General features: G+C 43.6%; 1 protein-coding gene across 1 annotated transcript in view; it reads left to right on the top strand.

Moving 5' to 3' along the window:
* The window catches only part of LOC144824529 (uncharacterized), a 635,171-nt gene that overhangs the window by 273,936 nt on the left and 338,963 nt on the right, over positions 1–22,272 (top strand). The window contains exons 6-7 of the mRNA XM_078683590.1: positions 2,962–3,188; positions 20,067–20,169. Of these exons, the coding sequence (XP_078539716.1) occupies positions 2,962–3,188; positions 20,067–20,169 (330 nt within the window). The remainder of the gene's footprint in view (positions 1–2,961; positions 3,189–20,066; positions 20,170–22,272) is intronic.

Raw genomic sequence — 22,272 nt, forward strand, 5'->3', positions numbered from 1 at the left:
CACTGAATCTGGATTTTCAGCAACCCGCCTTCCTTTCTCAATAAGGGGTAGAATGGGTAGAGGCTGTCTTCAGCGACATAGGACTTCTTGAGCTGGCAGGGTGACACATGCTCAGGGCATGTGTCACCCTGCCAGCAGGACAGCAGTACAGCCTGTCCTGCTCCTGCCAGCTGGAGCATCACAGGCCACCAGAGCTTCAGCAGGTCCACAAAGGCAGTCCTATCTATAAGGTAGTGAACAGCGCACCAGCTCTATACACTGCACGGCACCATTTGCGTAGGGATCCACCAGGTCCTCGCTGCAAATGATCAAGGTGCTGCCTTGTAGATCCAGATTATTTTCCACAAAGCTGCACCGGATTCCACTGCCAGTCACAGTCCATTACATCCTCACCACTGGAAAAGTTCAACCAATCATGCTTGGCCAAGATGTCCCTCCTCAGAGAGGAGTCTAGGATGGCAGGTTCCTTTGTCCACTTGCAGGAAGAGGGGTTCAAGGAACTCACTGAGGGTCCTGGCAGTCTTTACCAAAGGAGAGCAGGAAGAAGGAATGGATGGGGCTGTTCTCTGTGGGCAGCACTCATCCCCAACTTGTAACTCCATTCCTATAGCAAAATAAATGTTTGCAATCATTTAAGGAGAACCCTAAACAGTGCACCAGAACTGTTCACAAAGCCATCAGTTCATGTAATGTTGGTAACTAAAACTTTAACTAATTAAACAAAATAAACCTGATGGGTTCACCCTACCTCCACGAGTGGCATGAAGCCGCTGGACTTCAATGTACATGTGAGGCTGGTAGGCCACTCTCAAGAGTGCCACTATGTACCTCCGGAACTAAATCAGAGGCCACCAGCAAAGCCTTGGTGAAATAAGGTGAAGGACAGTTACTTCCTTAAGACTAAAGGTGAGTAGACCAATGTGGGTCTCCCCTGACAAGGCTCACCTTAGAGGAGACCATGGGGAGAACCAATATTCCGTTTTTATCTCTGAGCCAAAGACCAAAAAGAGCATTAAACTAGAAGAGAATAAATCTTTTAATATATAACAGGGTCTTCAAAGAACTCCTCAATGCCAGGAGTTTGCTAACACCAGGAGTTCCTCAATACCTCGCAGATCCCTTAAGAGGAAACTTTGGGAATTGACAAAACAATGTTAGGAAGCCAGATGCTCCGCTTGTTGGGGATTTCTATCTTTGCACAGCTTCTGAGGATCTTGATTAATCAGTATGATGTCTCTTTAAGCCATTACATCAGAGGACCATTGCCAACCCAGAAGTGCATGATCCGTCCAGATTTTCAGGGTAATGGCTATTCAGATGAACTCCATGGAGATCCACTGTATGTAGATGTATCTTAAGTGAATATATTAAAAATCTAGCTTGCATCCATCCTTTCCGGATCTACACTCCGCATCCCTCATGCCTAAGTATACTTGAGGGTTTCCATGATAGACCCCAGCTGTTAGTTCATTGTAACCTACTTTTTTAAAAGCTCAATCCGCTGAAGACAAACAGTCTTTTCTTTTCCTGAAGGAGAAGTGCCCTGTCTGTCTAAGCATTCATGTATCTTTTATTCCCACTTCATTGCCTTCACCCCGACTCCAGGCCTGACCCTGGGCACATCTGTTAAATTCTATTGTAAAGTCAATCAATTTCCACCTATAGGTATATATGTTATGTTATATTGATTTGTATAGCGCAATAGTCACCCGATAGGGTATCTAGGCGTTTGGGCAGGTGTGTAGGTGTTGAAGTGCCCAAGGTGCTTAAATGAAGAGTCAGGTCTTCAGCTTCCTGCGGAACTCAAGAAATGAGGAGGAGGCTCGGATGTGTTGAGGGAGGTCGTTCCATGTCTTGGGTGTGATGTCGGAGAATGAGCGATCTCCAGTTTTGCTTTTGCGGATGCGGAGAATGACTGAGCGCGAGGCATAGCGTAGGTGTCTAGTGGGTTAGGGTAAGTGTATGTGACTGTTCATGTATTCTACTTCTATGTTGTGTAGGGCTTTGTATGTGTTTTTGAGAAGTTTGAATACAGATATTTCCAGCTATAATTGTATATATTTATATTCCTACTTCAAGGTTATTTCTGACCAGTGGTTTGGGATTAGTCTACGCTTACATTTAAGGCTGCAGCTGTGGACCTCCTGTTTATCTGGTGCATGAGCAAACCAACCTTCCTTTTTGAGGTTCCAGAGTTTTTTTAATTCGGGAATAAATATACACCTGGTGTCTCCTCCAATTAGCCCTCCATCCTGTGAGAGGTTCTAATCCAGTTGTGGTTTTTTAGCCAATAACTCTGCTGCTTAGAGTTACACTTCTACCTTTCCTCAGAAATATCAGATTACAGGTCTAAGGAAACAAAGTGGTGCATATTCAATATCCAAGACTGTCTGAGAACCTTTAAATGAAGACCTGCCCTTGAAGCTAGGGTCTCAGGCACAATCTTTATAGGGTATGTATGCACTTATTAGGGTCTGTAAAGTTCAAACAAGGAATGAGCCATGAGTAACAATTCAAGATAGTTTACAGAGAAGCAGGACATACTAGGGTGGCGAATCCTATTGTGTGAATATGTAGTCTTGTCTGAGACATTTGTGAATTGCCGGAGGGTGGAAGCGGTTCTGATGTTGATGAGAAAATTGATCCAGATCCTGAGAGCACAGATTGAGAGTATCTCTTCAGATTAGTTCCCACTACCATATCACATGTAAATAGTTTATCGAGTTTTAGTTTTTCAATCAATTTTGGTACTTGTAGTCCTCACTTCACACTGACAAGATCAACACTTCAATTACCAGATTGGAAACAGGAAACAACAGGACTAGTTGAACTACACACAGCTGACAAGTTGGAACTTGGTTCTCTAGCAGTCTTTTAGGTATTCACTTCTGAATACCTTTTCAAGTATGATAATTATTGGGAATAAGGGTACTGGATGTTTTTCTTTCTCTTGTTCTGTAGTTGTCATAAAAGCCATGAGGAACGCCCTCTCCTATTCCCATAAGATCCAGAAGCTCTCCGCCAGTCTGTCGGATGCTGAATGCCTTTTGATTGTTCCCCTGGTTCAAGCTGTGATTGATACAACGCTCCCTATTTCCTCTGTGGATTCTATGTCTGCCCTGCTGGTGGAAGAATACCTCACCTTCATGGACCTGAGGACAACATTACTGAGAGGATCCCCAGGCCAGGTAAACGTTGCGGTATACCTTCGATGTGGCTTTTTTAGCTTCATATGATTTATTTCAAGTGTTTCAAGCTCCCAAGTTGCTCCTTGTCTTCTGTGAGTGCTCCACCTATTCAGTTTTTTTGTCAACATCACGTTGCGTTCTATGACCTGTAGTTTTATTTTTAGCATTGGTAATACAGACTTCTACACCCTCCTATATTAAAAAGGTTTAGACTAAAAACTAGGACTGGCTAAATATGTTACATATGGCATGGGGTCACAACACAGATATGGCGTGTCTTCTAAAGCCTGCCCTGCCAAAGACAAGGGCACCACTACATCTCACATTAAAATGATCTTGTGGGTCAACTCAATAAGCTAATGTCCTCCAGCCTGTGTATGATTGAAAGAAGGACCAAGTCTCGCTAAGCTATCCAGATCTACCTTGAACTGTTTGTTTACTTTAAGCACTATGCAATTGCTGATACGAAGAGCTGTCAAGGTTCCTAGTAATATGCCTGGGTACCCCAGGCAGTTCAGATTGTTTTCCTTTGTAATCAGGGATTTGTAGTCTAAGTAGTCTTTTTGACACTGTTATAATATCAGCCCCACAAAACGCAGAATGTAAAGCAAAACCCAGGGCTGGATGAGCTACATAAGCATAGATCTGGGAAACGGATCACTGAAATAATATCGACTACCAAAATATCGACTACCCAAAATATCGAGGAAAAAATATCTACAACCAAAATATCGAGTTTGTATGTACAAACAGGTAAGTACAAAAATATCGAGTACAAAATATCGTTTACAAAAATATAGTTGTAAAAAATATCGACTTTAATAAAAACAATGTTTAATTACATTAATATAAAAAATTAATTACTAAAATATAATTAACAATACTTAAATTAACTTTTAATAATTAAATAATTAATGAAAGTAAAAAAATAATATTTTTTTTAATCATATTTCTTAAAACATATATATATATAGTAACAAAATTTAATTAAATAATAGCCAATATTATTAACGTACAAATACAAAAGAGTAAAAATTACTATTCCCACTGCAAAGAGTGCAACAGTGGATATATGACGTTACAACGCAACTTTTACAACGCACTACCATTACAACGTAAGTATTGGAAAGTATATAATAATTTTTTTTTAATTTAAATTATTTAAAAATATTTAAATATAATTTAATTTAATTTAATTTCATTAAATTAAAATAATGTAAATTTAATTTTACTTTATTTTTACACTGTACCCCTGTACCCCTGTACCCCAAAACTGACCCTGAACCCTAAAAAAACCCTTTACCCAAAAACCCAAAACTGACCCTGAACCCTAAAAATACCCCTTTACCCAAAAACTAAAAACTGACCCTGAACCCTAAAAATACCCCTTTACCCAAAAATTAAAAACTGACCCTGAACCCTAAAAATACCCCTTTACCCAAAAACCCAAAACTGACCCTGAACCCTAAAAATACCCCTTTACCCAAAAACTAAAAACTGACCCTGAACCCTAAAAATACCCCTTTACCCAAAAACTAAAAACTGACCCTGAACCCTAAAAATACCCCTTTACCCAAAAACTAAAAACTGACCCTGAACCCTAAAAATACCCCTTTACCCAAAAACTAAAAACTGACCCTGAACCCTAAAAATACCCCTTTAATTTAACATAATTAGCAATTAATCAATTAAATTAAAATAATTACCAATTACATTTTAATTAATTAACAAATATTATTTAATTACCAATTAATTAAATATTACTACCAATTAATACATTTACATATTTAATAAGTAATAATTAAATTACTTCCCACCCTATTCCCCTATAAACCCACAACCCGCTACAGGAAATACATTATTTTAATTTACATAATTAGCAATTAATAAATTAAATTAAATTAATTACCAATTAAATTTTAAATAATTAACATATATTATTTAATTAACAATTAACATATATTATTTAATTACCAATACCATATATTATTTAATTACCAATTAATTAATTTATTATTTAATTACCAATTAATTAATTATTACTACCAATTAATAAATTTACATATTTAATTAATTATAATTAAATTACTTCCCACCCTATTCCCCTATAAACCCACAACCCGCTACAGAATAAAATTACACAATAATTTAAAAAAAATCATTAATTAAAAATAATTATAACATAAAATGACACTTTTCACACATATTATAACATAAAGACACTATAAATAATTACATATTATATAAAAAACGATATTTTTTACTTTCGATATTATTTACAGTCGATATTACTTCACTTACCTTAAAAACGATATTTTGGCTGTCGATATTCTGACCTGTCGATATTTTCTCCAAACGATATTTAAAACTCGATATTCTGTCCAAACGATATTTTGGAGTCGATATTATGTCTGTGTACCCTGGGAAACATGATGGCTGTGGAAGCTTTTCAAAACCAGCCAATTCCCAGATGGCTAACTGTGATTACCTCCTCAGCGGAAGAACATTCCCCTTGATACATTTGGATGCAGGCGCTATACAAGTGACTTTGGAATTAAAAATGGCTTCTGATAGCAATTATTTGAAAAGCTACATTGCTGAAATCAGACCTTGGCCCCAATTATTGCACCATTTTGTATTATATCGTACCCTAAGAAACAACCTGGATATGGGTGGAACATTCCTGTAGACAATGTGGATGATTCCCAATGATGCACAAAGAAAAATACAAAGTTCCCCGGGGAGAGTACTACAGTGTGGAGAGGAGAGTGGACGTACAGAGTCAAGGGACTAGCGAAGGTCCCTTGTCGGAACTAGAGAGCCTCACACACCCAGAGCGTTAGGCGTGGAACACACCCTGGCTGAAGGATGTCCAGTATCATCATCGGCTCACTGCTCCTCGTCAGACCGGCGCTGCAATGTCTGACGGAGTACCATGAGGCACTCTTTTAGCGGAGTTCTTTTGTTCCTAGCCGATGGTGGGTGTGAGTGAGGAACAAGGGGGAGTGTAGTCGGTGAAAAGTGAGTGTGTGTTAAAAAGGGATAGTCAGTCCACAGTGGATTTTATTGGCGTGGCTGATTCCCTGATTAAAAGAGGTGGGAGGGCAGCTAGAAGCTGTGGAAGTATACAGAAAACTAACTCAACCCCCTGGTGTGGTCAACATGTTTCTCGCCAAACGGCGATTCGTCAGGACCTAGACAGGGTACTACACAAGAAGACAAGTGATTATATGCTCATTCACATAGTAAAAAGCACATACAACCTCTCTGGGACGTGTACGTAGAGGGCCAAGGGGTCCCACTCTAATTAGGCGACCCTAAGGGAGAATAACACGGGCCTCGCAGCATGCTCCCGTGAGGCCAGCGCTGTCTGGTGGATGAACCTTAGTGCAGGCGCTGGTGTGGCGGAGACACCTACCCCTCACGCTCGCAGCACCTGGTCCCCAATGATGCCTTAATACCAAGACCGCATTGTTCCAGTACTGGGTTTTCATTTAAGAACCCAGTGGATTCTGGGAGCCCTTATTCTCATAAGTTGTTGTTGTTGAACTAATCAATCAGAAAACCATGGTTTTGAATAAAAAAGCCCAGGAGTGGAGCACTGCGTCCATGGTGACATGGAGCTATTTGGTCGTCTTCATTCTAGAAATTATCTGTCAGGGGCCTTCAATACGGTCCCTCACTCCAAGCTTCTTGCGCATCTCCAATCTATCAGGGTAGGTGGACAAGCCTTGAACTGGCTGACTCCTTTTTGGAGGATAGAGAAGAGAACAGGAAATATGGGCAGGGCCAGACTGGCTACCGGGCAGTTTGGAATGCTGCTGAGCTGGGGGGTGATTTCGTTCATGGAGACCTGCGTGTGCTAAACGAAATTCGTTTTGCATTAATTATTTCGAAGCACACCCAGGTCTCCATGAACTAAATCAGCCCCCACCGCAGTGACATCAGCCCCCAGCTCGGCAGCATTCGAAACTGCCCGGTAGTCAGTCCGGCCCTGAATATGGGCCCCTCTTTTCCTTTAAAGATCATGTGAGTTGACAGTAGGGGTGCCGCAGGGTTCTTCTTTGAGCCCCACACTATTTAATGTATACCATGCCCTTTTAGCCCAGCTGGCAGAAGCCTTGGGGGTAAAAGTGATTTCATACACTGATGATACTCAGCTGTTGTTCTCCTGTGGGAAAGGAGAAGAGAGTGTGGTAGAGTCCTTTGAAACATGCCTTATAGCTGTTTACCACTGGAAGACCACCCATCAACTAAAATGTAACATAGACAAAACTGAAATATTAATATTCGGTCATAAGGCCCTGGAAACATGGCAGACCTTTTGTCCTAAAGACGCCCCATCCCTAGGCCCTCAAGGGGAACAGTTAAGAACTTGTATGTCAAATTTGACAGCTTCCTATTCTTCCAACCTTAAATCAAGTCTGTGGTAGGCACATGTTTCGGGCTACTGCATATACTAAAAAAGGTTTCGCATTTACTTTCATTTTCTGTGAGGAAGGCGGTCGTCCAGGCGCTTACAACCTCTAGGCTGGATTATGAATATGCCCTATATTTGAGACAACCTGCTTAACAGACTTTATGTGGCCCAGAATACAGCAGCCTGGATTCTCTTAAGCCTGCCTCCAAGACGCATATGTCCCCGCAAATGCGTGCCCTGCATTGCCTCCCAAAACGAGGATAATTCTCTTTAAAACACCAGTTTTGGTCCACAAGCCACTTCATCATACAGGTGCAGGCAACCTTAGGGCAAGAGTCAGCCGCAATAGAATAGAACTGGAGGACGGGCCTTCTCCTATCTTGGGTAATGTGCATGGAACAAACACCCTTTTGAGCTATGCTCAGCTGATGCTATTCCACTGTACATGGAAAAGTAGAAAATCTAGCTTTTAAACAAGAGTAGATGATCCGACTTACTCTGTGAGATGGGCAATAAGCGCAGCGCCGGGACACACTTTACAAGTTGCATTTCATTCATTTGCATTTTATTAATTTATCTGTCAGTCTATGAATAAGCAAATGTATTTTTCATGGCTTGTGGCAGAATTTCACAATCTGTGGAGGCATTATTGTAGTCTGGCCTATTTGTCACGCTGGACCTTGGGTCCCTTGCTCACTTTGCCACTGGATTCAAGCTAGCCTGGCTGATGACGGCTGGTTAGCCAGAAACCGGTCCCAGGATGCTTGTTTACGGTACAGGGAAGACATGGTTTGGCAGTTTGGGCTGGACTGTTCCGATGAGGCACAGGGTCAGACTGATTTGCATATGGCCATCTCTGAACTGGGGTGGCGGAGTGAGCTAAAGAATGGTGATGGATTAGCCCCAGATCAGTTGACTGGGGGTGAGTGTTGTTAAACACTCCGTCGATCATCCTCTTTGGTTTTGCTTTGTTCGCCCTAAGTTGGTAGGGTATGCCCAGACGTGGTCCATTGCTCACTTTGCCACTGGATTCAAGCTAGCCTGGCTGATAACGGCTCATTAGCCAGAAACCGGTCCCAGGATGCTTGTTTCCGGAACACATGGCTTGGCAGTTCGGGCTGGACTGTTCCCATGAGGCACAGGGTCAGACTGATTTGCAAATGGATATGTCTGAACTGGGGGGGTGGAGTGAGCTAAAGAATGATGATGGATTAAACCCAGATCAGTTGACTGGGGGTGCTTGCAATGTTAAACACTCCGTCCATCATCCCCTTTGGATTTGCTTTGGAAGTCAGCATTCTACAATCTTTAGCAGCCCCTAGGAGGAAATGATGTGTCCATAGCGGCAAGGGACCAGAGCCATATCTAGCGCTCGGGCGGCACTCCCGATCAGAGGTGAGGAGTAGGGGGCGCAATACATTGGAGTACAACTGCTGCTGCTCTTGAGCCCTCCTGGGGATGCCGGAAGGCGTGCCAACCCTCCTTTTGCCCCCTTTTTCACTGGGAGTACAGCTGGAGGAACAGATCGTAGAGCCTCTCTTACTACCGATGTAGCCCAAATCCTACTGGGGATACTAGAAGTAGCCCAACAACTGACAGGGATCTCTCCCTGCCTGCTTTTGCCGTCTTTTTGGCCAAAACAGTGCATTAGTCTCCCTGAGGTGACCAGGAGGGGCTTCTATCCCCCTACTTGCCCCCCATTCCACCTGGGATTATAAGTATGGGAGAAGGCACTGGGGCATCTGTTGCCACTGAGGTAGCCCAAATCCTACCAAATCTATGAGGAGGAGCCCAGCACCCAATTCGAATGCTCCTTCCTACCTCTGCCAGTTACTGATTACTTTTTGGTTCCTGCCTAGCTCTGATATATATATAAATGCAGCAGCAAAGTTGCTTTTGGGGCTTTGCGATAACCTACCTTTAGAGACTGGGAGGAATGCCTAGCATTCACTTGCCCTATTGATTTACTGTCTGAACACTTCTTAATGTATATACTGGATTTAACTCATCTGCCCATAGCCAGATCGCACTGTCCTACTCACTGTGTTCTCCCTTCTACCTTGAGTTCCTAAACTGACCGGACTGACAGCTGCCCAGCCGTAAACTTATGGGCTAATGAGCTCTTGGGCTCCCCCCACCCTCCTCTGGTGATGACCTGTGGACTGCTATAGCCAGGGTCAGCCTCACAAGGTCAGCCTTGTGGTTTACCCACTGGATTACAAACTGACTGATCCCTGCCCCTCCTCATGATCTACCAGCACCATGAATGGGTATCGCCTTTGCTACCTGGGCTCAGAATCTATGTAGGTTCTCCCTCTTCCTGATGCCCTGAAACTCACCAGCCTTCCCTGACTGTTCCGCGGAGTAGCAATCCCTCTGAATTAACGCTTGAACTACTCCTGCAGCCTATCAAAGTTCGCCCACCTGGACTCACTGAGACCCTTCTCTCTCCAGTATGGCAGGCTCTTGCCTGAATGCAACAGGGGGCAACTCTTACACCATCGTATACCCTCCGAACCTCTCCAGGACCGCTGCTAAAACCTTCAAACATACCCTCCTGAGAAGACAGCCTGAGAATCTGATCTCTGACCTGTACTTTAACGCAGACAAGAGCACAATTATCAATGACCTTATTTACTACTCAAGAAAACCAGCACTATGGCGCGCAGCATATCTAACCTACTTGACACACATTAATCCAGGAACATTCTGTACGGCGCCAAACTCACGATCGTACCCTCCCATAATCTAAGAGCTGACCTTACCATTACCCTATACAAAAACTACACCGTTCTGATCCAAGCACCAAACACAGGTCTCAACAAATTCGCTGACTTTTTCACCTTCCTTAAAAAACAGGTGCATTACTACTATCACTCTACACTCCCCCAGTGCCTGCTGTCTTCATCTGACTCTTCTCATAGCTCCGGTCAATGCAGCTCTAAGAACAAGGCTAAGGATTTCCCGTTAATGTCCACCAAAGCTACAGCCACTCCCCCTTGCACCCCCTCTCCTATGGTTCAGACTGGCCCGACTTTACCCATGGTATTCCTCACGCTAAACAACATTCTGAGCAGCATCTCCCCTTTATCTACTAGTGAACCTTCTCCACTCCCCCCGATCTCCATCATCTTACTATAAGACAACGCCGTCGCCAATATCTTCCAACCCTCGCTCCTCTCCTACACTCATAGTGACGAACACACTAGTCGCTCACAGCGCAGCAGACACCCTCTCCAATAGCCCTGTGACCACCCTGCTGAGCTTGCCTAGCCCTTCATACATGCCTCCTCTCAGAAACCTGATGGTCGAGCTCCACTACCAGGCTACCTGACCAAGTCCTGACCCACTGGTCACCTTCCCGCAAGTTCAATCTTCACTTATGATCCTTGAAATTCTGAAACTCAGAGCAGCCAACGTAGCTCAGAGCAACCTTAACTCCGTTCTTAAACTGAAAAGCATCCTTAACCTTATAGAATAATCTATATCGAATATCAAGCTCTCCCAGAACTCAGTTCTTCTCCCCCTCACCAAGACCGTCCTTCAACCTGGCTACTAGCCTTTAGACACCTTCGCCATCGCAAGCATCCCAACTACCTTTCGGAGGACGAAATTCAAGCCTTCCTCTTATCCTATAAGTTCTCTCCTGACGCCCCCAGTCCTAACAGACAAGAAAGATGAATACTTAATTTGCACGGTTGAAATCAACTCTAATAGATCATCATCTCTCCGTAACAGAGAAGTAAACAGCAACAACTTAGCGCATGCACCCTTATCCTCCCTAACTCACTAGACATGCACAGACCCTCCTCTCTAAAGCCTCCTAATTAACTGTCGATCAGCAGCAAAGCATGCCTCCGACATCCCCGCTCTCATCCTGAAGCAAAAATCTGCCGTAGCAATCCTTACTGAATCATGGCTCAATGAATCAGCATCACCTTACCTAGATTTATTGGTCCCTTCAAATTATAGCATTGTAAAGTTTGACAAGCTAATAAAAAAAGGGGGAGGCATTGCAAGCACTTACCGCTCAGACCTACTCATCACTGAAGTTCACGCTGACCCCACTGACTCCTGCGAATATCTCACACTCACCATATGTAATGACACTACCCACTTTTGTAAACTGCACATCTTCTACCACCCCTCAGGCAAGAGCGACACCTACATCGACCACCACATGGAAATCATTACAGCAAAGGTTTCCCCCATTCCAATGACATTTTCCTCTGAGACTGTAATCTGCATTGAAATGACCTCAATGACCCTCAGGTTAACACCCACAAAGACATCCTTGCTGACCAATCACTAACTTGAGCCTGCACATTACCAACTCACACGAAAGGCACCACTCTGGATTGGATTATTGCTAAGCAACGGCGGTCAGGCTTAACTCGATAGATCCATGCGACTGGTCTGACCAACACACTATTACCTTCCTATTGCCTGGCACCCACAAGACAAGGCCAGCGCAACCTGGGAAACCGAAACTCTGGCTCAGGAACACAAAAAGCCTGGATCTCGAGAAGCTGGCTGCACGTTGCGAGAATGACCTCCTCCCCCTACCTAAATCTTTCAAAGGTCAACGACCGTTCAAAACACTACAACTTGACTATGTCCGACATAATTGATGATCTTGCCTCGCTAGAGCTAAAAAAATCCTGAGTCAAAGAATAAAAACCCCTGGTTCAACGGATCTCTCAACAATGAAAAGAGTCAAAGAATAAAAACCCCTGGTTCAACGGATCTCTCAACAATGAAAAGAGAACCCTTCAGCTAACAGAAAGAACCTGGAGACAGCACCTCTCAGCCTCCCAACTAAAACTTCTCCGACAGACCAGAAATGTTAAAACAGGAACATCCTTAAATCTAAAAAAAAGTTCTTTAGATCAGAACTGGAAAATGCTAAGAACAGACCTCGCTAGCTCTTTGAAATGGTCAGACACCAGTCTAACAAACTGGCTGAGACTTCCAAAGAAACCTCAAAATCCCTAATAACCTGTAAGGAGTTCTCCTACTTTACAGCCAAAATTACATCTGAGGAAACAAATGTTATTCCGCCACCAACATCTGACCTCTTCCTGCCATGTCCCATCTCTCCTCTCTTCCCCACAGACAACACCCAAGAACCAAGCGCACTGGTACAACTTCAAGGTTATATGATGACCATTCCATCTCAAAAATTCTATCTTCCTTAAATCCAAATAACCACTTTAATGACCCACTCCCCTCCAGCTGCGTGGCAGTGACCTCCCAATTTATAATTTCCATTTGTACTACAATAATCAATGCTTTCCTACTACAAGGATCCATACCTGACTCTCTAAAAGCCGGTCAAGTTGTCCCCATCTTAAAAAATCCCACCTTGAATCCTGCCACTCCAGACAATTTCAGACCAATATTCAATATCCCACTCCTAACGAAAGCTCTGGAGAAATGTGTGCAACTTCAACTGAGCCAACATATCACCAACTTCAATCTGCTGGACGAATTCCAATCTAGGTTACGGCCTAGGCAGAGCACGGAAACGACTATTCTCCATATTGTGGATGATGCTCTTAAATTCCTTGACCAAGGCAAAACATGTCTCCTAATTCTATTGGATTTATCCTCGGCATTCGACACAGTCAACAACGAGAAACTACTTGAGCGCCTCGAATTCAGGATGGGAGTAAGGGGAACTGTTCTTAAATGGTTTAGATCCTTCCTCCGGAACTACTCACAGAGATTCTTAGTCAACAGTAGTATAGCTGCTCCTTACCTGATAACGATTAGAGGCCCCCAAGGATCAACTCTTTCCCCAACCCTCTACAACCTCTACCTTGAACCGTTAGCTGAATTACTACGTACCGCCAACATGTCCCTCCACATGTATGCCGATGATACCCAGATCTACATCAAAATCTCATCTCTAGAGGAGATCTACTCTTTGAGTGAGACCCTAAAGATGACTGTTTAATGGCTCGCCTGCAACCAGCTGAAAGTAAATGCACAAAGAATGCAGTTACTTCTCATCTCCCCTCCTAATAATAACACTGACATCCAGGAATGGAACAAGTCAATCACAGCACTAAACTGCACACCGACCATAGTGGAATCTACCAAATCTCTCGGAATAATCCTAGACAGCAACCTAAATATATGCGAGACCACATCAACTCGATGGCTAAAACTGCCAGGTTTCACCTGAACTACCTGAGGAAACTAAAACCTTTCCTTGATGCCTCGGACATTATTTATCTCCAGGATCGAATACGGATGCTCAACCCTTTCTGGCCTGCCCAAGATCTCTGCAGCCTCCTAAAAGCTTGCCTCAATGCAGCCGACAGACTCTTAACAGGCTCAAACAAATTCAACCACATCTCACCGCATCTGAAGGCACTGAACTGGCTTCCTCTTGAAACCAGAATCCAACCCCAACTGGCATGTATCACCTACAAAGCGCTACACACGAAATCCCCTGTATATCACCCCAGAAAATCATGGTTTCTGGAGGAGCCAGAAACTCCCGGTCTGCCAAAGACGTTGTGCTCCAATCACCCCTCTTCCGAAAGGAAAAAACGTACAATCGTGCTTTCTCTGTGTCCGCACCAAGAATCTGGAATTTGCTACAGTCTTTCATCTAAAGAATTCCCTCTCTGTCAGTATTTAAAAAGGAAGCCAAAACCTTCCTGATGGGCTCGTTTCTCACATAAATCAGGCATTGCACACACCGCTCAGCGGCTTTGCTTATTTTTGTTGCTGCTAGAGTTTGGACTGGCTGGCTGCTATCCATCTTGTACTGACCTTGTACTCCCACAAATGCAATTGCTGGATTTCTCTGCATTATGATATGTACAGTGCATACACCCTGTTATTCCCCAAATATTGCACTTCCTTCTACCCCTACTTGTGTATTTTTTTTGTTTGTTTTCTTTTTGACTATTTCAGACTTGTATGCAACATGTTATCCCTGTAAAGGGCTCTGATACCCGAGCAGGACACGTTCGCACTCTACAAAACACAAAATAAATAAATAAACAAGTTGGCTGAGTTGAGTTCCCTTGCAGTTACTCCATAGCGGCCAAGTTTCCGAGGTCCATGCATGATGTGCTGCTCCAGGTCAAACTTATTGCTTGAAATTTGGCAGGTCTGTTACTCAGTGAGAGTTTGTGAGGAAACGTTGGAATTACGTTTCTGTAGCTGGGATTTTTTACATGGTGGAGTAGCTAGCCTCATGCACAACCCTCCTCCTTTCGCAGCTGGGCTTGGGACCAGCCATGGCGGAGTTTGTGAGGAAAGCTCATCTGACATCTTGAGTCTGAGTCAAGGATGTTGTGCAACACAGATATATCTTGGCGAAGCCAAGTGAGGACAAAGGGAGGCTGGCAGGTATAGCAAAGAGAATTGCAGCTCTCTTACGGCAACCAGTTGGCAACTGATGCCATTTGTTACACCTTCAGCCTGTCCTGGCACTTTAGCTAACAGCTCCATAAAGTATGGTGATTTTGTGGCCTTTTTTCTAATCTTGAACTCAGTACAACAAGTCCCAGAATGCACTGTTTTGTGGGCTGCAGGTGTCGGGGCAAGATACCTTGTGACAACTACAGGGAGTCAGTGCACTGGTTGGTGATGTTTAGTGCCTAGCATGTATGCAACAGAGTCATCACCTAGGTGAGAGTTGTCAGGCAGCGAGGAGGTTGAAACACATTTGGTGGGAACAGAGGTGTACTAAGAGGTGCAGACGAAGTCTGTCATAAGTGACAAAGTGCCACATATTTGACAACATGTATCATTCCCTTGAGCCTTGTTAGCACTTTTCTTAGTTAAAATGTAGAGCCCATAAAGCACTATACAAAAAATCGGATTCCACAATTAAGGCTTGTCATCATATCAATACATTTAAAAACGTGAAGCACATTAGGCTCCTCAAGGAAGACCGAAAGAGGTTAAGGTTTCAAACCATAAAGGTTTATTAAAGGTTAAAGAGTTTATAAATCCGAAATCAACAAATGAATTTCAATCAGTAATCAATAAAGGAATGCATTTAGGAATTATGAAATTCAAATCAACCAAAGTCATATAAATGAGAGGAAATATTAGTATAAAGCTGTCTCAAAAGAAAAAGTTTGAGTACATCAGTTCTCCAAGAAATATAGCACCCACTCTGGTCCAAGCTGTCTCAAAATGTTCTGGAAAAGGTCTCTGCTAAGCCAGGAAAAAAGGTCTGAAAGGGTCTGAATTCTTGTCTACATTGTGCTGGCTTAAATCACACAATTCTAGCATTTGCTACATCTACATGTGGTTCCCATAAAGTGCTCTAATCAGGTTACAGCATACTAATACAGTGTAAGGCTGATTAGTTTCCCAGGCTCCTACACAATGAAGCTTCCCTGAGCGACCTTCAGATGTGCAGTTGTCTGCAACAAATGAGATAAATTGGGCCAGCCAGTACTCTTCAAGTGCACTGTAACAACCAATTAAAACATTCTGCATTTATCACGTAAAGGAAAACATTTCACATGACAAAGAAAACAAGGACGCATTGCATTTGTTAATGAGTTAAACTTCTCCTAGAACTGAAGAAATACATGTGTTATGAAACGAGACGACAACCAAACATTAGCCATTTTAAACACAGGGCGAGAAGGACGGTATAGGAATAATGTGATCACTGTAAGTAATCAATGCATTACTACTGCATCCTCTTAATTGAAAACCATTGATTATCAAGGCATGCTTTAGTTTACCACCCACTGCCACAATAGTCAGTATAAGAGGTATAAAGATGTGAACATACGTGAGGCTATATTGATACATGATTCAGGTGTCCACCATAGAGGACAGCATCCTTGAGCCAAATCCATACCTGTATAGTTCCCCACTCCAGCTTAGTGGCAGTGTGTGAACTTTTAAATGGTTGTGTGATTTCTGGGAGGGTTCCTGCTATCGGGGGTTTATTAAATCCCACAATAACATGCTTTAGAAAGCAGTGATACGTTGGAAAAGAATTGTGTGAGGTTTCTCAGACTGACAGGGAACCCTTGTCATTTAAGGGCTGAAAACCTAAAGCTGACTTTATCAGTGACACTGCTGGCCATGACCAAGGGGGGAGCACCTTCACGACAGGATCACAGGGCTTTGCTGGGCTGATGATATTGCAGCACAAAGGACTGTGAATGTTCAGCCCACCAAACTTTGGACAGGTTGCACATGGTCGTCAGCGGTTGTATGACGTTACAACGCATACTTTTACAACGCACACCTTTACAACGCATTTTTTACAACGCAACATCCATTACAAGGCATCCATTACAACGCATGCCATTACAACAAATTTTTAAAAACTACCGTTACAACGAATTCCATTACAAGGCATACTACCATTACAACGCATACCATTACAACGCATAACATTACATTGCATGTATGGTAAGTATTGGATAGTGTAGGGGTAAAAATTACTATCCTAACTCCAGGGGGTGCAACAGTAGGGTAAGTGTTGGATAGTGTAGGGGTAAAAATTACTATTCTAACTCCAGGGGGTGCAACAGTAGGGTAAGTGTTGGATGGTAATGGTATGTGTTGTAATGGTATGCGTTGTAATGACTGCGTCGTAATGACATGCGTTGTAATGGTATGCGTTGTAGTGTCATGCGTTGTAATGGTTGCGTTGTAATGGCATGCTATGTAATGGATGTTGCGTTGTAAAAGTTTAGTTGTAATGGTAGTGCGTTGTAAAAGTTGCGTTGTAAAGGTTGTTTCCCCATCAGCTCATCAAAAGCACAATGTCAGCCTGCCTTGACATGATGAACAAAGCAAACACAAGGAGAAGATGGATGGAGAGCTAAAACTTTTCAGACCCTCACCCCCAGTCACAGATCTATTATGTTATGTTCTTAGAGCTTATAAAGTGCACTTTTACCCAAGAGTGTCCTGGCGCTAAGCATTGTCTAACTGTTCCGCAGGCGCAAAATGACTTATTCAGAGAACAGCCACGTTCTTCAGCTAACTTTGCCACCCCAGTTCAGACCCAGCCATATGCAAATCAGTCTTGACCTTGTGCCTCATGGAAACAGTCCATCCCGAACTGCCAAGCCAGGTCTTCCCTGGACCATAAACAAGCATTCTAGAACCAGTTTCAGGGTAACACCCCTTGTCAGCCAGGCTAGCTTGTATCCAGTGGCAAAGTGAGCAAGGGACGCATGTCCGGGCATACCCTGCCAACTTAGGGCCCGATTAGGATTGCGGTGAATCCGCATCCTCCGGGCCGGCGGAAGCCACTGCCGGCCCGGAGGATGCGGATTCACCGCTGCGGTGAGAGAAAAGACCCCCCGCCAGATTAGGATGGCAGGGGGGTCATCTGCGGACAGGGAGACGGTCCGCCGCTTTTCCGCCGCGGGATATATATGGTGGCGGTGTCTATCAGACACCGCCAGCCATATTAGAATGCATGGGGAAACATGCTTTTCCACGGCGGGTTTTCCGCCGTGGAAGAGCATGTGGTCTTTGGCGATTGGGGGCCCATTGCCGGCCCCCAGGGTGTCGGGGGGTGCACATGGGGGGTACCTACGGTACCCCCAAGCATATACATGCACAAAGCGGCAGGCACCGCGCGGTGCCTGCCGCTTTGTGCATGTAAATGTTAAACATGCTTTTTTAACCTTTGCGACGGGTGCTGCTTGAAGCAGCAACCGCCGCAAGGTTAAAGATACAGGATGTGACCGCCAGGGTGGCGGTCACATCCTAATTGCACTGGAGAGACCGCCGCTGCCCCTGCGGACGGTCCCTCCACCTCGGGGGTGGCGGACGGACGCAGGTCCGTCCGCCATCCTAATAGGCCCCTTAGGGTGAATAAAGCAAACACAAGGAGATGGTGGACGGAGCGCTGAAACTTTTCAGGCACTCACTCCCAGTCACAGATCTGCGCTGAATCCATCATCGTTGTTTATCTCACTTCGCCACCCCAGTTCAGACCCAGCCAAATGCAAATCAGTCTTAACCCTGTGCCTTTTGGCAACAGTCCACACCGAACTGCTAAGCCAGGTCTTCCCTGGACCGGAAACAAGCATCCTGGGACCAGTTGGAGGGTAACACCCCTCATCAGCAAGGCTAGATTGAATCCAGTGGCAAAGTGAACAAGGGACCCATGTCTGGGCACACCCTGCCAACTTTGGGCAAACAAAGCAAACACAAGATGATGACGAACGAAGTGCTGAAACTTTTTAGACACTCACCCCCAGTCACAGATCTGGCTCAGATCTCTGTACTGTGGTGAACGCATGACATTGTTCTGCATTCTGTCCATCAATTGTTTTTTTTTGCATTTGTCACCCCAAGTGGGACGGGTATGCCCAGACGTGGGTCCCGTGCTCTCCATGCCACTGAAGTCAAGCTATCCTGGCTGATGAGTGGTAAAACCCCAAAATAGGTCCAAGGATGCTTGTTTCCAATCCAGGGAGGAGCTGGCTTTGAAGTTCGGTCTGGACTGTTCCCATGAGGCATCTTTCACCACTCCAACTAGTGCTGCACTGGCAGTGGGATGCCACCGCTTTGTGCCTCCCACAGTTTGTGCTGATTCTTCCATATAAAAGACAATGTGATAGTGGGTCAGTACCTTTACTGACAGGAGGTCTGGAATTGCTTGCTGATATTTAAGGAATTCTTGTGTTTTAGTGGCATATCATTCATAATTGATATTCGGACATCCAAACTGCTTTGGCTCGCTGCCCATCGCACCCAGTGCACACATAAGGCTCTAGAGTTTGGTGGGCTTGCTTTAGTAGCTGTGCTTGTGTGCATGCGTGCGTTTCAGCAGTGTAGTGCCTGTGACCTCAGTGCCCCACTGCTGTAATGCAAACTGTCTGGGTATCATGATTACATTTGCAAACATCTCCCTAGTATCCCCTGTGAGTAGTCAACTCCTTTCTAGGTGATGTGTGTATGTTTCTAGTGCTAACAATGCCTGCCCATGCAAAGTTAGAGGTCCTACGTGCAGTGTTTATGTTACCTGCAGTAGCCTTCCTGTAAACAACTTAATGTGTTCTTTGTAGGTTAACAGTGCTTCAGTTAGGGTGTGTGGGTCATAATGTGAGATCTATTTTTTAACATCGTGTGAAGAGCCTGGCTGCATTTGCAGCTTGTGTTTACATTTAAGAGCAAAGCAACTCAGTGTTAGGTACTGGGTCTACTCCAACCACCAACATGGTTTCTCCCACAGCTTATGGTAATCCTATTGCTGTCGGATGGGCAGTAAGGGTGGAGACACGTTTTCTGGTATACCCACAGTTCCTAGAAAATTGCAGGTGTCTCAACATGCAGACACACAAATACATTAATAATCATACACAACGACATATGTTGACACACTGTCAAACTCAATCACATAGAGGCAGATTCACAGAAACATAAACACACTCTTCCATAAATGACCCATAATTACTGAGTTCCTTAACACAGATGTCTCTTTTTCATTTCAGAACTCCAGTGATGTCTCTAATGTCTACAAAGATGTTTCCCTGCTCGTTAATCAAATGGACCAGGAACTGGCTGCTACGATTCAAAGAATTTACAGTGAACAAGGTCTTACAGTAGATGTGACCATCACATTTGTATATACAGATATGTATTTAATTTCTCAATTTTAAGTCATGTTGGCTCTGACAATCAATGGGGACGTAAGGAGGTGCCAAACAGCCCTAAATTCAAATAACTTGCATTTGACACATATTGGTTTATATCAATTATAGTGGTTGACATACAAATTATATTGGTTAATGTGTACGACACTGATTCACACATTTATTTTAGTTTGCATGCACTATACTGGTTGACGTATTGTAGAATTGATTTGAGGAATCAAAATATTGCTTAATGCAAAGGTAAACCATTGGAATACCGATAAAGCTCATTGGTTTTTTTAAGGTGTATGGTTTTTAAACACACCGTATTGGTTGATATTCCATTATATCGATTTATATCAACAGAACACTGATGTGTCTTCTTAGTGGACTGGTGTATGCACAGTAAATACTGGTGTGTGTGTACACCACAATGCTGTGCTTGCACAATTTATGGGTTTGTGGACATAAGGACCGATTCACAGAACTAACTTAAGACAAAATCCTAAACTTACTACTATTTTAGTATTCACAGAAGACACTTACTCATTTTAGTATTCACAGAAGGCACTTACTCATTTCGGTATTCACAGAAGTTAGGAGTCCTAACTTCTGAATACCGAAAGTCTCAAAGTTAGGATTTTTCTCAGTTTAGGAGTAGTAAAGTTAGGACTCCTAACTTTACTACTCCTAAACTGAGTAAAATCCTAACTTTAGGAGTCCTAAAGTTGGGGGAGCACCTGCCATATATCGAATCATATATCTGTTTATTAGGACCTAGGACAATCACCTCTGTTTTATCAGAGTTCATTTTGAGGGTGTTCCTTCCCATCCATTTAGCTATTTCTTGAAGCATGGTTTGAAAGGTGAATAGTTTTTATGTTGATCTCCTAGAGTAATCACCATTTGGTACATCTTCAAGTGGAATCCGAAACAGTTCATAAGCTCCGCCAAAGACATATATGTTAAAAAGCATAAGACTCAAAGCGGAGCCCTGCAATACTCCAGAGTTCACTGGGAATTTCTCTGAAAATGCATGGCTCATTGGTATTACCTGCCTGTGGCCATAAAAGGTTAGGCCAGGTAAGAGCTGTCATTTCCCATAGATCAGGTTAAGCATAGGTATATCGCAATCTACTTTTAGCCCTCTTGTTTGCGCTTTGTGTCACTATGGATGAGGATTTCCCACAAAGTCAAATTAGGCTATTTTAATTTATCTTCCCTTGTGCTAAATCTTATTGGTTTTTGTTCAGGTCATCCTGCTGGTACCTCCTTTTCATATATTAAAGTGGGCAATGGTTGTATGCGGCGCAAAGTGATTTTGGACTATCAAAATCGTTTTTGAGCACAAAAGTTGATTGATGTAACTGTTTGTGCCACAGAGGAAAATTAAATCTCACCTACGGGTCTTTTAAAGCAGAAAAGTAAGAGAAAGTTGACTTGTAAAGTGATTGATGACTTCAGAATACAGACAAAGGTGTTATGTATTTCATAATACTCAATCTGAACATGAAAATGTTGCAAAAGGGACTTTTGGAATGTATAGTTTTAACCCTGGGCGTAGTTCACGTAGTAGCACTACGCGTAGCTACGCGAAGTGCACTTCGCACTACGCACGCTACGCGTAGCTACGCGAACTGTGTAGTGCGGCAGGGAAAATGCTGTTCGCACTGATTGGACAGTGCCGGATGCTTATCCACACTGTGCAATCATTGCAAACTGCATCTTGCACAGTGCAAGCAGTCGTTTTCTGCCGCTCGAGTAGATTTGTACTCGAGCGGACAGCTTTTTCAGTGTGGACTGGTAGTTTCTCATCGCGAGCTGTCGCGAGCATACGCGACCACTCGCAATGAAAAACGTAACATCCCCGCGTTGAGAATCTCGCCGGGAGGTTTATTTTCCACGCTCGCGATCGGCAACTTGATGTTGCTGAACGCGAGCGAGCAAAAAATGCCCGCTAGGCGTTTTTACACTGTGCTACGTGCAATCCGCGTAGCACGTAGTTGCACAAACTACGCATACTCTGCAAGCATAGCGTAGTGTTCCGCCCAGGGTTCATTTTATT

The sequence above is a fragment of the Lissotriton helveticus genome, chromosome 3_1 (assembly GCF_964261635.1).
Source record: "Lissotriton helveticus chromosome 3_1, aLisHel1.1, whole genome shotgun sequence".
Lineage (NCBI taxonomy): Eukaryota > Metazoa > Chordata > Amphibia > Caudata > Salamandridae > Lissotriton > Lissotriton helveticus.